The following is a 13,817-nucleotide window of genomic DNA, read 5'->3' as shown; positions in this document are numbered from 1 at the left end:
GATGGAGGAGTATGATAGAACTACAATCGTGTTGATTTGTCACCATGGCTGATGGGGAGAAAGTACATAAGATGAGAGAATCTTTCAACACAGAAACTGAAGGCAACAAATTGTCAAAGTAAAGACAGGATTAAACAGAGCAGGTCTGGACCAATCTAGTAACCGTGACAGCCGTCTGACCTGCACTTCAGGCGAATTGTCAAAGAAACCCCGGTCCTGGCCATGTCCCTGCATAGAAAACGAACCCATCAGCCCAGCATTGTACAAACTAATTCAGAATAAAAGAATCATGAAAACGCCATCATATGCTTCAGCATTAAGGGGACGGAAAAGCATGTTGAATCATGACCCATTGTTCGAGTGAACAACAAGATGGATGAGCGCCGTCGTTTTATGCAAACCCGAAATATTCGCTACCAGCAGTCATCGCGGTGTAAAGACGTTGCCTCAGAGTCTCGTAGCTCTCGTACTCGGGCAGATCAAGTTCTGCGGCTCGGAGTTAGCATGCGGGATTCTCGCCGATCGATTCTGTGTACTTACGGTTGAAACAAGTGTGGGAACTTGGAAGGCGATCCTTGTTGCCATAATCCCGATGGATATTGAACCGACTGACTCCGTTCATACCCTCCAATTCCTTGAAGCCGTTCAATGGAACCTTGCTCGTGCCCGTGACGAACTGCAAGAGCTTAGCACGCTCTTCCTTGTCGAAGGAGCGGACAGCACGCCAGAACCACTGGATCTGAGGCGACGAGGCCGAATAGTTATGGTACTCAGTGTTGACCTTCCAGTCGTCAACGTCAATCTCAGGCAGACCAGAGATTAGCAACTCGAGCTCCTGCTCATTGAAGATCGAAATCAGATCGGCAGGAATAATCTCATGGAATCCCTTCAGGAAGTTGTCTAGTTGTTCTTTGACGGACCCGATCAAGCGATAATCGACGACACGCTGCACGTATTCTTCCTTGTTCTCCTCGGTGACCGGGATATTGCTACCGTTCTCAATAAGATCGATCACCTGTTTCTCACCAAAGTCATCCGTCTCGACAGCAAACGTCTCGGTGATGATGTCCGTGATGTCATTTTCAAGCATCCAAAGAAGAGACTTGTAGTAGTCAAGATCCAAAGTCTCCATATCCTTGATAGACACTGACCGACTGAGGATACATTTGTAGACTGCGCGACTGAAGTGACAATCCAGGACGCGGCCTTCGTACAAAGCCTTGCCGATGATTCGTCCGATGAATTTGAAGAACATCAGATGCTCTGAGTTGACACCACTCAAACGATTGGGATGGAACGTAGTCCTGTCCGAAGCCACAGGAATGAACAGAGCGTAATTGGGATTGAACATGCCGCGTGCGAGAACTTGGAACCATTCTCTAGTCACACCGCCTGCATCAACACCCTCTTCACCATGGAAGCGCACATTCAACTTTCCGAACTTCAGTTCATCCGCCGTCTTGAAGTACAGAGACTTGAAGGAGTCGAGGAAAACTTGGTCACGTCTAACGGACAGCTGAAGAGGAGGGTGAGGATGGCGAGGCTCCGCACCACGAGAATGCAAGCGACGAGTGAAATAGTTGCGTTTGTTATCAAACTCAAGTACCTTAGGGTTCTTGACCAACAGTGAGAATGTGCCACTCATCAGTCGGGGGTTTTGCCGGACAAGCTCGTTCAGGATCTTGCGATGCTCTTCTGTGAACTTGAAGAAAAGGCTTTCCATATTGAGACCATTGTCAACTGAAGTGCTCGCGACCGAGAGCTCACGGCTGTTCCGCGAGATAGACGTATCTTTCAGCGTGGTGTTCTTGCACACGACCATCAAAGCTTCAATCAAAGGAAGAAGAATAGTCGCAACATTCAGCATGTTCTCTTTCTGTCGAATAACGGTCAAGCATTCGCTCAATCTAGTCCACAATGGTCCGAACGTAGCGCACTCGTATAAGGTTTGCATGACATCCTCTTTAGCAGCACTGGTCTCGGACTCGCTTCCCTTGACCTTGTCTGCGCGGTTGGGGTCGAATAGATAATCAAGCGCTGTCAAGACTCGCAGCAACTTGGCTTGATCGGAGCTAGCAGGAGAAAACTTAGCCAATGCCAAGCCCTGCATATCGGTACCAGTCCGGGCTTGGTGAATGTGCGACAGGAGTTCGTCCAGATCTGTAAGGATGACCGTGCTCAAAGCTTGAGCCTGCCTGACCAGCTCGTTTCCAATGACGTCCCTGGCTCCCGGAACGGCAGACAGGTTATTGATGGTAGACAGTGTATCTCTGAAGGTCTTGCCATTGCATTCGCGGGCTGCAAGGATATGAACCACCAATTGAAGGTTGTGATCGGGGACAACTGGGGGCTCAAGGGTCTTTTTCTTGTGCTTCTCTTCCTCAGCTGAACCCTTTGCCTTATCACCTGTGCTGGCTTCCGCACATTCTTCAGCCTGTTCCGATGTCTGTGTGGTCTCGACAGTGGGAACTGGAGCGTCCGTCATTGTGGCATCTGCAGTAGAGCTTTCCTGTTCCGCGGAAGCGCTCTGCTGTTGCTCGCTGGAACCCTGCTCAAGCTTTGGTTGCTCAGATTTCTTGCCCTTGGTCTCTTCCTCTTGTCGCTCCTTTTCGCGTCGAAGTAGAAGAGTCAGAGGCTGGGTGATGCTGCTCAGCAGACTGGACAATTGTTCCATGCAATTGGGATTCTCCATGATCAGCTTGCGATCAAGGAGAGACAATAATGCGTTGAGCGCAAACTTGTTGGCCCGATTATCTTTGCCCTTGCCTTTGCGGAATGCCTTGAGCTTGAGGGAAGACGACGAATCATGCTCGGTAAGGAAGAACCAAGCGATCTGTTGATTGTATTGAGACAAGAATGACAAGGTCCCCAAACATTGCTGCACCACCATGGTCGGAGTGACCTCGTTGCTGACGTTCGAGGAAGTCTGGAACGACAAATTGCGTTTGGTGGATTGGGGGGTCTTCTGAACAGAAGTTGGCTTGGCACGGAGCGAGAGCTGAGCAAAGCTGCGCTCAATGGCAGACACGTCCCCACTTCCATCTTGCAAGACAGAAAGAAGGAGACTAATCACTTCAACCCTGTTCTGGCGGTTCTCACATACGTTGTGGAGAATGTCATTCAATTGATGGCGAGCATTGCCTTGAAGAGGCATGAACATCAAGCGCAGCAATGTAGCAACGCCGGGTTTGTCAAGCATCTGAACAATTTGGCGCCGTTGCTGCTTCTTTGGCTCTTGATCGTCGGCTGGCTCATTCCTATGACGGGGTTCGACTCTGGTGATGTCGTCGAATTGCTCCAAACGTCTGCCGGGCAAAGCACGGGCTTCAGCTACCAACTCGGGACTCAAGGTTGCAAGGACTTCGTCGGGCTGGTCAGCAAGAATAGCTTGTCGCAAAGCGGGATTGAGGGTTGCCAAGAAATCTGGTACATCCATCTCCCCGGCGTGTACCTGGGCGCCTTCAGTGGTAGTAGCTTGTCTGCGGGCATTGTCACGCTCACGGCGACGACGATCAGCGGCCTCTTGCTGCAGCAACTCGTCTCGAATCTCCGGAGGCAAGGCTTCCAAGAATTCTTGGTTGATTTCAGTAGGCTCCTCGCCAGCAGCAGCAGCTTGGGATCGTTGTTCTGCGAGTTGCTGCATGATGACTTCTTCCCTTAGTTCTTCAGGTAGAGCTTCGAGATACTCAGGGTCAATCTCCATTCCAGTAATATCGACTTGACGTCCTCTGATTGTCGTGTGCACGCGGCGGGCAGGTTCAGATGGTCCTGTGTCCGCTTGGGCTGACTCAGTCGCTTGGGCGACCACATCGGTTTGCTGCACATCGTCCATTGGCTCCGGATCAACGCCCGCAGCCTGTCGCTCTGCTTCCTGACGGTCAAGCTCTTGCTGTCTCCTGGCATTCTCTTCTTCCTCCTTCTGCTTGCGCTCTTTTTCCTCTTCCTCCCGAGCAATACGCTCCTGACGTTCACGCTCTGCACGCTCCTCTTCTTTCCGTTTGCGCTCTTCCTCCGCCTGTTTCTCGAGTCTCTTTCCTTCTTCAATAGCAGGCGGGACCAGAATCTTCAGGAGGGAGTTGATCACTCGCTGGGTCTTCTCAACATAATTATTGCTGAACAGAATGCGAGCCTCCTCTTGCCACCGGGTCTTGGTTGGGGCCAGAGCGAAGCTCACGGCCTGCGAAGGGTCATCCCTAGACCGAGAGGGTGCGGCCTGTTGTCTGCCAAGCCCAAAAATGTCTTGAATACGGTTGGAAGGGATAGCGCGTCTGTCGACATGGACATGAATACCATCTGGACGAGTAACAACACCAAATCCAGGAGCTCCTTGATTCCCAATTGCCTGCATAATCGCGTTCATGAAGCTGACAGGACTGTCCATGGGAAGAAGGCGGCCGGTTGACACGGGCTCCATGCCATGAACCCAATCTGCGAACGCCTCATTACCGGGTCCACGGGGTTGACCAACAGCGTCAGAGCCACGGTCAGTACGAACAAGGAGAGGATTTGTTCCGTCGTCAGCCCCTCCTCGGGGTGCAATCTGAGTCCGGTGAAGTCGGTAGGGCGGGATAGGAACAATGCCATGGCGACTGGGCATGATTCCTGTGACAGCAGCCCAGGCGGGTTGAGTGCCACGGAATCGATGATGATGACCGCGGGGCGGATGATCGTCAGCGTCCCATCCCCATGGGTCAATGAGATCTTCCTCGTCGTCAAACCCTTGATAGGAGCCTTGATCTTCATCGGCGTCCTCGAGTTCCTCCTCCAATTCGTCGATCTCTTCGTCTTCTGGGACGACGTTAGCACATGAAATGAGCAAAAGGGATATGAGTTGATGGAGCTACCGACCTTCATCTTCTGCCAACTCATCGTCGACCATATCGTCATGCATGTCATCAAGGCTATCAGCCTGAAGTCCATCGACGCCACCAGCAGCCTCATTGAGAACTCGGAACAAGTCATCAAAACGTTGCCCATCGCCACGTTGATCGGCTTGCCTGATATCATCCAGCTCGTCTTCGAATTGATTCATGATCTCAGCTTCCTCATCACCTTCAGACATGTCTTCACTTTCCCATTCGTCCTCGTCTCCTTCATCGAGACTGTCGTTGTCATGGTCACCGGTGATTTCTCCAGCAAGGATATCGTCATCATCCATTTCAGAGACGTCATCGTCCTCATCATCTTCGTCGTCTTCATCGTCATCGTCATCATCTTCGTCATCGAGGACGACTTCAATATCCATGCCATTGTCACCGGGAAGGCCTTCAATAGGTCCCATGCCTTCAATCTCATCTTCATCACTTACGACTTCGCCATCATCTTCCGGTAACTCCTCGTCGTAGTCCATTTCTTCGTCATATTCATCGTCATACATCTCATCATCTTCCTCCTCGGACTCTTCAGAGCTCGTCTCCTCTTCATGACGAGGCTCCAGCATGCCCAGTGTAGAATGGCGGAACAGATCAGGGGTCTCTTCACGGTCGTCCTCCATATCCGATACCGATGTGGCTGATGAGATCTCATCGTCCTCAGTCTCACCTAGAGTAGATATATCTGAATTTTCGCTCAGAATGACTGCCGTCTGCGTGAGCTTGTTAATGGGCCGTAGAATGTACTTGATGACCCGTTTGGATGCCGGAAAATTGAGATCGATCTCCGCCACCGAGGCAGTGAGGGCAGAAAGGAAGTGTTTCTCAAACATGGTCTTCCCTAGCTGCCTGACAGACGATGTGAAGCCCGACTCACTCGAGCCGTACGTGTACCCGCTCAGCATCTTGTCGAAAAGATCCGCAAGAGACATCAGCCTGGCATACTTGGCATCCAAAGGCTCAGTCGAAGAGTTCGCCTCCTTGTAGCATCGTAGAGCATGTTCAAGGACGAATCTTCGCACGAAGACAAGTTCAGGCTCATCTTCATCGTTGTAGTTGGGCTCATTGCGACGCCCTCTAATCCCACCGAATTCACCAGTTTTGGCGCACAGAGCAACGAGCACACGCATCGTCCAAGCAGATGTATTGCTGCGCTTCTTGAACGCAACGGACTCGTCATGTTCCATGGTCCCAACAGGTACGAGAGCGTTCAGGAGATAATTCAAGATTCCGGAACGAGGCTTCGAAGGGGTAGTTGCGAGAGGATCGGCTTTGCGTGAGAAGTTGATAAATTCAACCTTGGTGCGATTGTACGACGAGAGGAGCTCAGTCAAACACTGCAGAAGAAAGCAGCGATAAATGTAAATGGGATGATCATCAGCCTTGAAAGCAGGCTTATCAGATTTCTTAGAACTTCGGGTGCCTTGAGCGTCATTGCTGGTGACTGATGGCAGTGGCTCGTCGACTGACATCTCAACATCGGTCTGAGTTTCCGACTGATCAGGGGCAGCTGGATCTGCGGTTTCAGTCGGGGGTTCCTTGTCATCGACATCCTTGTAAGACAGAAGTTCAGAGAGGAGATAGTGTATAACGCCATCCGGATTTTCTACCACGGGAGGTTTGAGTTCAGCAGTGGTCTTTGGTTTATCTTTATCATCGACACTTGACGCGTCTCCAGACTGAGCCTCACCACTGCTTGACTTCTCAGCTCCTTGCTTAGATGTAGAAGACCCTTGAGAGGTATTATTCTTTTCAGTCTTCAGCACGAGGACCTGCGGACGTTGCCGATTATCGAATCGCTGCAGCTTGAGCTTTTCGTTCGTAACTTCCACGAACAGTTCTGGGGATCTAAGCACAAGATGGTACATTTGGCGTACATAGCCAGTGGTGTCAACTTGGCGAGTAGACTTGGTTTCGAAATTTGCTACAATCTCGCTTCTCATTATCTGGCGGATCGTATCCTCATCTTCCACAATGTGTCTCAGGATCAGCATAAAAGCCGACTGCAACTTCTCATTTGTGGCACTGGAGAGCTGCTTGACCATGACAAACAGACGCTGTAAACTGCGCTTTTCACCTAGGCGGACAGCGATCTCGCGGCTTCGAGTAAGAATCACGAGAATTCGGCAAATGGAAAGAGCCAAAGTGTCATCTTTGCCAACCCTAGGCAACACTTCAACCAACGCTTCGAACAACTGCATCTTCTGGTCGGGTGCAACAAGCAGTTCTTCCAGATGAGCTGGGCCTTCGTCGTCAGCACTTGCAGTATCGTTGCTAGGAGGCGTCCAGCGGATTTGAGGCGGCTGGGCATCATCTGAAAGTAACTTTTCCAGGACAAGCAATACATGCCCAATCCAGGGGAACGTTTCATCGGTGGACTTCTCTGGAGTTACTTGAACGAACCCAAGGAAAGTAGAGAAACATTCCTTAAGCTCTCCTAATGCAGCATTGTACATTTCTCGGTCTTGCACAACCAAGGCGAGAAGATGAGCATAGGCGGCCACCTTCTTACCAGCTGCCTGGAAGTTCTCCATCTGTAGTGAGACCAGCGACTGGACCAGAATCTCGCCAACGTCTCTGCGGAAACTTTCTGGATCACGGTGCTTTCTGGTAGCAGAAGCAATGAGGTCGGCCAATTCAAAAGACACATCGTGGTGCTCGTTCAGAACATCCAAGCAGCGTTCAATCAGATTTGAGCGAACTTTCTCTCGTTCGGCGTCCAAGTCTTCAACTGTGACCACTTGGCGTCGCTTTGTTGGCTGTTCTGAACGTTGTTCGGGCGCTTGATTAGCGGCTTGGTTCAAAGGACCGGACAAAATGCCTTCAGCAGTTGAAGTATTGCGTGGGATCCTGGTGGACGGATGTCCCCGTTCATCATCCCCTGCTCCGTGATCGTCATTGAGAATATGAGTCAATGCTCTAGCTAAGAACTCCGTACCATGTCTGACTTCGCTATCCTCGTTCCTGCCTTGACCCTGTTCAGGGCGTGATCCGTCTTCGGTCGGCCGACCCGAGGCTTGAGCCAAGAGCAGGGCGAGCGCAGATCGATCGAGTACGCTGCTGAACGGCGAGTCTCCTGCAGCATCGTCAGCTGGCTCGGCCCCGGGTGGTGTGAACGAACGGATAGACTCGATGTCGTTAGGTGGCGGAGGTACTCTCGGCGGGGCCCGCAACCAAGTTTGTGCCCTGCAGTATTCTTCGGCACTGCCGTGATTGTAGCATCTATACGCTGCTTCGCTCAGAAGATCGCTATCAAACCCCTTCTCCCGAAGTAACAGCAACCGATCCCTGCTGATGACAAAGGCTCGTCGAGATACATCTACCAGAGCAGGAGGCGTATCGGATTGCCGAGCAGCTCCGGCCTCATGGTCTCCATCAAGCGATGAGCGCAAGATGTCGATCAGGCACTTGACAACAGAACTGGAGGACTGTGTGGCGAAATCTGAGTTCCACATTTCACGGGCCATTGGCAAAATTTCCATTCGAAGATCAACGAGAAACTGAGCAGGCTGGAAGTAATCTGGTCGGTCGCGGTCGCGCTCACCGCTTGTTGTCATCGATTGTGTTTGGCTAGACTCCATTATGTTCTTACCCGAGGCGAGCTCAGAAAAGAAGCCGAGAATGATCTTGATACCACCGTATGCGGAAGTGAGTCTCGCAGAGACATCTGTCTCAGATTCTGGAACATTTTCTGGTGGCGTAAGGGTCTTCACTTCCTGGACAAATAGGTCGCAGATCTCTTTCATTGCTTTTAAGCCTTCAAGTCTCTTGAACGCGAACAGCACCATTGTCAGATAGTGTGCATGCGGGCGGTCAGGCGTGACTATGACAACAAGCATGATTAGTTATTATGTCGTCAAGGGCAATATCTTAGGGACCATATTTACTCACCCTCATAAAGCAGATGCGAGAAGGAAGAAAGTATGACGATGAGGTAAGCGAAACGCAGCTTCGAGCTCTGACTTGATTTCGGAGGCTGGAATCGCAACTGCTCGAGCACAGCTTGCGCAATCTCTTCGGCCACTGAAGTTGCGTTCTGTTTCTGGTAAGCATCATATCTCTTCTTTCCGCTCAGACCAAGACCCAGATTGTGAAAGAATCCCGTGATAGAGGAAGGCAAAGAACTCAGGAGGTATCGCAGAGCTTGCGCATTCGTGAAGGCGACTCCGGTTTCAGGGACCTTGGATGCGTTCGGCTTTGTCTCTTGCACAGCACTTGTCTGAGCGGCGTCGCTTGCAGCTGAGCCCTCCCGTTGGGATCCACCGCTAGGAGCAAGTACGGCGTCAGAGTTCGGCTGCAACTGAGCATCGGCGGGCTTGTCGGAAGTAGCACCAGACTGTTGCACCTTCGTGGCCTGATCCCAGGTATCAGGTATGTTCTTCTCAAGCAGAATCTCCTCCCAAACGCAAGCAGCATGCAATCCTCCCAGTTTCTTTACGAGCGAGCAGTAATGGTCAGCTAGATTCACCTGGACAAAGATGGGAAGCTGTAGACTGGGGCGGGATTGATATAGGGGCATGGAGAATATTTCGCGAAGGAAGTCCGTCAAAACAAGTGCAGCCCCCATGTGCTTTGCAAGATACGTCCCATGTGTTAATGCGGGGGAAAGTGATTCTTTGCCTTTATCCTCCGACCCAGGCTGAGACGACTGTTTAATCAAAGGACTGAAGAAGCCGTTGTGGAGATTTTCGGGCTTCTGCCAGAATTCCGCGAGCATGTCAACAGCCCGCTCCGCCCGCTGCAAAAGAGATGGTACGACCACATGAGGTTTGGTTTCAGCTAACATATGCACGAGAACAGCAAGCTCCTGGTTGGCTTCCGTGTTGTGGAAGTCAAAGGGAAGGCTCTGCAGAGTCGCGAAGTCGAGAATGAACTCCGCGGCACCAGACTCGATGAAATATGTGCAGTTGGCTTGGTTCTCAAAGAAGGCCCCCAAGAAACGAACAACAGGGTAAAGGTAGTCCGTAGCCGTGAGTCCCGAATCATCTACATTCTTGGGCTCAAGTTGTCCGTCCGAAGAGGGCAGAAGTTGACTAAGATCGCCAATCTTAAGCTTCCCGCCGTTTGGAAGCGAGTCGGAGTTGAGATGGGGAATCCCAAGCGAAGATTGAGCGTCAGAAGAATCCTGACTTTCAACTCCAATTGCATTCAACAGATGGGAAGTTGATCCTGCAAGGACTTGCTTGCCTTGCTGGTCTTCTGTCCAAAGCTTTGCTCCCATACCATGTGACCAAGCTTTAGTTTTGCAAAGAAGCCCCACACGGGCGACCATGACAATGACCGCAGTCATGACATGGGACTTCAAAGCTGGATGGTGCCGCACAAGCTCGTCAAAGGTAGTACCCAAGGAGCGGACCAGGTTAGGGTCGTCTTTCAGGCATTTCACATGCTCCGGGTTCTCGAAAATTTCGAAGAAACTCTCCAGCGCATGGGAAGACTGAAACAGGTCCAATCCTGACGAGTTAAGACAAATGGCTCCGAACGCAGCAGGCACGCAAGAAAGAGCTTCTGCAGCAGACATTATCCCAGGTGCCAGCCGTACATCTTTCGGTCGTGCAATGTTATAGACGCGAGGGGCTTTATCCTTGCTCGCTATGAGATCCGAAGTTCCAGTATTCGCAGTCGTCGAGGGCTCGTTTTCTGTGGAGACATCCTCCGACTCGGCTGCTGGCTTTTCGGCGACCCTCAGCTCGGAGAATGTGACGGCCTCCAGCAGACTTTTACTGAGTCCAGCTTCAGCAATGACCGCGTAGCTAGTGGGCTCATTGTGAATAAAGCTGCTCAAAATATTGACCGCATTGCTCCAAACATGAGAGCCGAACACCCGGGCATTTTCAAGCACAAGCCGCAAGGATGTCAGCAGCTGAGGCGAGTCGATCAGATTCCGAAGAACACGATCGAAACCACCGCCATTGTGTTGCATGATATGATTGACGAAACGAAACATCCAACGGAGGGTCTGTTGCTGGAAATAGGGGATCTGATAGTCAATAGAAGGTGTCTTGTGTTGCGGGGGGAGTCCGTTTCCGCTTTTTACATGCTCGAAAGAAGATTTGGTTTCATGATCGATCAAGTCTGAGATTGCATCGAATCCCTTCGAACTAGTAAGAGTACCAAGTGCATCACGAACTGCGTGGACGAAGGTATCCAAGAATTCCATTACCCTGGAGTAGACTCGACGGGCTTTCTCAGTTCGTAGCTTCAAGACATCCACGAACATTGGGATCAGCCCGGCGGAAACAAGAGTCTCGGGGGTCCTAGTACTTGATCCGGGCAGCGTCCGCAATAAGGCAAGCAAAGCATCCCGCCACTCATCCTGGCCACCATCATCCTGCTCGTTGTCCTCGGAGCCCAGCTCATTGACTACCTTCCGGGTGAGGAACATCAAAACACCATGGTTCACATTCACACTCAAAGCAGCACAGACGTCAATAGCACGAGCCTTGTGTTTCGCAAGGGCGTCGAGCGCCTGGAGTGCCAATGTTTGCACAGTCCGTGTAACTTCCAGATCACCGCTTGCCCCAAGATGAACAAGTTCAGCCAGTTGGAAAGCGAGCTGAAGGCGCTTGGGTTGTTCCATATCATACTGAAGTATCTTTTGTTGGAATAGCGGCTCGGGGTAAACGTAAGCCAGGTTGGTGAGGGCAAGGATTCGGATAGCCAGGATCTGCTCCCTGCTGTCCCGAGACGTTGCCAATCCCTGAGCAGTGCGAATCCTGTGCAGCAATTCATACTTGGAGTCATCTGGGACCTCTCCCACATAAGTGGCAAGAAGATCTTCGGCCTTAGATGATGAGATCTTAGAATAGGGGATTTCAAGATTCGTGCCGCCCCGTAGCGCTTCGTCAGGCTTTGCGGGAGTCGCGATCACAGAACTGGGCGAGTCGTCGGTAGTGGACAGACGACTCAAGCGTGGGGTGGGGTGAGTATGAGTTCTACGCAGAGGTGTTGGAGTAGTGGGAGGTTGCACCGAAGGGCCGCTAGTACCGGTTTCAAACAAGGCCTTCGCTGGCTCCGATGGTCCGGATGGATAATAGAGCAAGCGAACATGCCCCCACTCATCCCAGCTGTCGTTCTCTCGAGTCAGCGTGACCAAATCGTTGGCGTTGTGTTTAGTCTGGGGTCCCTTCTCCTTCGTCTTGACTGCTGCTGCAGGCGACACACCAGTCGGACGAGGAAACGGGGCGGCAATCTTCTGTAGTTTCTCTAAGTCGATATTGTAATGTGCTGCTAACAAGCTCTGCTGGAGATGGGAGCCACCTCGGTGGCGTGAATGATACCTCTGTGCCAGGCAGAGCGACAGGCGTAGAGTTGACTGGAGAAGAGAAGGCGATGTGGTGTTGAGGAGATCCCCAAGGCGTTCACTACTACCATACAGACTGCGGTTGCCACACTTCTCCAGCAGGAGTCGGGAGAAATCGATGATCACTTCCAGTAGTTCCCTATCTCCTTCTGGGCCATACTGCAAAGCCTCCAACCTGGCATCGACATCCTCCGAAGCCCCGCCATTGTCATTTGTCGCGTAGCACTGCACCAAGAACTGTCTGTTGAAAGACTTCGTCTGCGGACCTTGACTGAGGGTATAAGTTTCGATCACAGATGCAAGAATTTCATCGAATCGGTTGAGAACGTTGATCCAATGGTACAAGTCGCCTCTGGGAAATGGCCATAGACGAGAGAAGCTGTTGAGATGTGACGGGAGCTCGGGAATTGAGATAGTCGTAGCACGAGTGATAAATTCTGCTAGATATGGCGACTGAACGCACCGAGAGCGAGAAAATTTTTCAGTCAGCCTTCACATCAACAACGATCGCACGCGGGGTTGAAGCGAGAGTAACTCACGATCGTGGCTTCATGTTTCTGGCTCGCGACCTTTTTAATTCTCCCCATGGTTACGATTGTGAGGACCGGCGGTCATGAGGAAATGTAAAGGACTCGAGGAACTCCTCTTTAAGAGGGTGGAGGGGGGGGTAGGGTTGGTCGTGGAGACCGGGTCGCGGATCAAGTCGCGAGAAGGCCTTATGACGTTTTTTTCCCGGCTCTCTGCCTCGAGCAAACCAAAGAGTGAAGCGGTCAAGAAAAAGACCAGGAGTGTTGGGGACGAGTTGATAGAATGCAAAGAACTCTGCCCGATCGGAAAGGTTGAACGGTCGGAGAAAGTGGAAGGAAAGATAGAGTAAGGATTGAGGATAGCGGCGTTACTACTGTACCACTGGCGATGATCAAGGATGACAGGGAACGGTGCAGGCGCTGCCCTGAAATTTCGATCTCGATTTAAGATGATTCAAACAAGCGGGAGAGGAAAGGAATCGAGTCCTCGCTTTCATGAAAGGGTAAGAGGTTGAGTTGGTTGTCGATGGGAGGGAGGGAGGGGAAGGGAGGTGGGGTGTAAGTACTGGGTGAGAGGAAGAGAAGGAGGAGGATGAGGAGGAGGGAGTGAGTCGTCGGGTGTTGCTTGCAGCTGGAAGGTTCGTGAAATTATGCCGGTGATGGACTGGACGGGAGCTTCTCTAGCGGGCGGCTCTCTCTTCAGTTAGCACGCTCCTACCTCTTACCTTCGCGGTTGAAGCGTCCGGAGCGGGTCTTCTTCTTTCCCCGCTGCCAGGGTTATCATTGCATCAGAGCCTACTTTAAGGCCCGACTACTACCCTATCTAGTACAGTACAGTGAATATGTCCAATTTTTGTGACGGCTCAGTTTGAAAAGAAGGTGTTAGAGAAGAATGCTTCGGTAAGACTCGATGATGCCTCGACCAGTCTGTTTGCTTGTCTTTTCACACTGTGTCTCAAAATCCATGCCAATGTCTAGCACTAGTGTTGTCTGTCTTATGATATATACTTCTTGCCCCAGCTTGAGTTGTGCTATGCAATAATCAAACCTCGCCTAGACGCAGTGAAAAGATCATTCCGGATCTGATAATAAATCATTCACAAGCTTCTCGAGTTT

At 51.3% G+C, this 13,817-nt stretch overlaps 1 protein-coding gene across 1 annotated transcript; it reads right to left on the bottom strand.

The window, feature by feature from the left end:
- Positions 1-10: 10 nt before the first annotated feature.
- On the bottom strand, positions 11-12,927 carry tom1 (E3 ubiquitin-protein ligase TOM1). The gene is made up of 5 exons (XM_040950688.1): positions 12,714-12,927; positions 8,763-12,627; positions 4,849-8,694; positions 541-4,788; positions 11-486 (listed from the first exon to the last, which is right to left on the bottom strand). Exons 1-5 carry the CDS (start codon positions 12,759-12,761, stop codon positions 392-394), a joined length of 12,102 nt encoding a protein of 4,033 aa, XP_040806711.1. The 5' UTR covers positions 12,762-12,927; the 3' UTR covers positions 11-391.
- Between the last annotated feature and the right edge of the window lie 890 nt (positions 12,928-13,817).

Source organism: Aspergillus fijiensis (genome assembly GCF_003184825.1).
Source record: "Aspergillus fijiensis CBS 313.89 unplaced genomic scaffold BO72scaffold_1, whole genome shotgun sequence".
Taxonomy (NCBI): Eukaryota; Fungi; Ascomycota; class Eurotiomycetes; order Eurotiales; family Aspergillaceae; genus Aspergillus; species Aspergillus fijiensis.
The sequence above is the reverse complement of the archived record's forward strand: the minus strand, read 5'-3'. Positions and strand labels throughout refer to the sequence as shown.

Bases quoted from the DNA above. Each gene is read 5' to 3' on its own strand.
- tom1 (XM_040950688.1), bottom strand. From the start codon at position 12,761: ATGGGGAGAATTAAAAAGGTCGCGAGCCAGAAACATGAAGCCACGATC. The intron at 12,628-12,713 runs GTGAGTTACTCT...CGGTGCGTTCAG, and splicing joins AGAAACATGAAGCCACGATC to TCGCCATATCTAGCAGAATT. The intron at 4,789-4,848 runs GTCGGTAGCTCC...ACGTCGTCCCAG, and splicing joins TGAGTTGGCAGAAGATGAAG to AAGACGAAGAGATCGACGAA.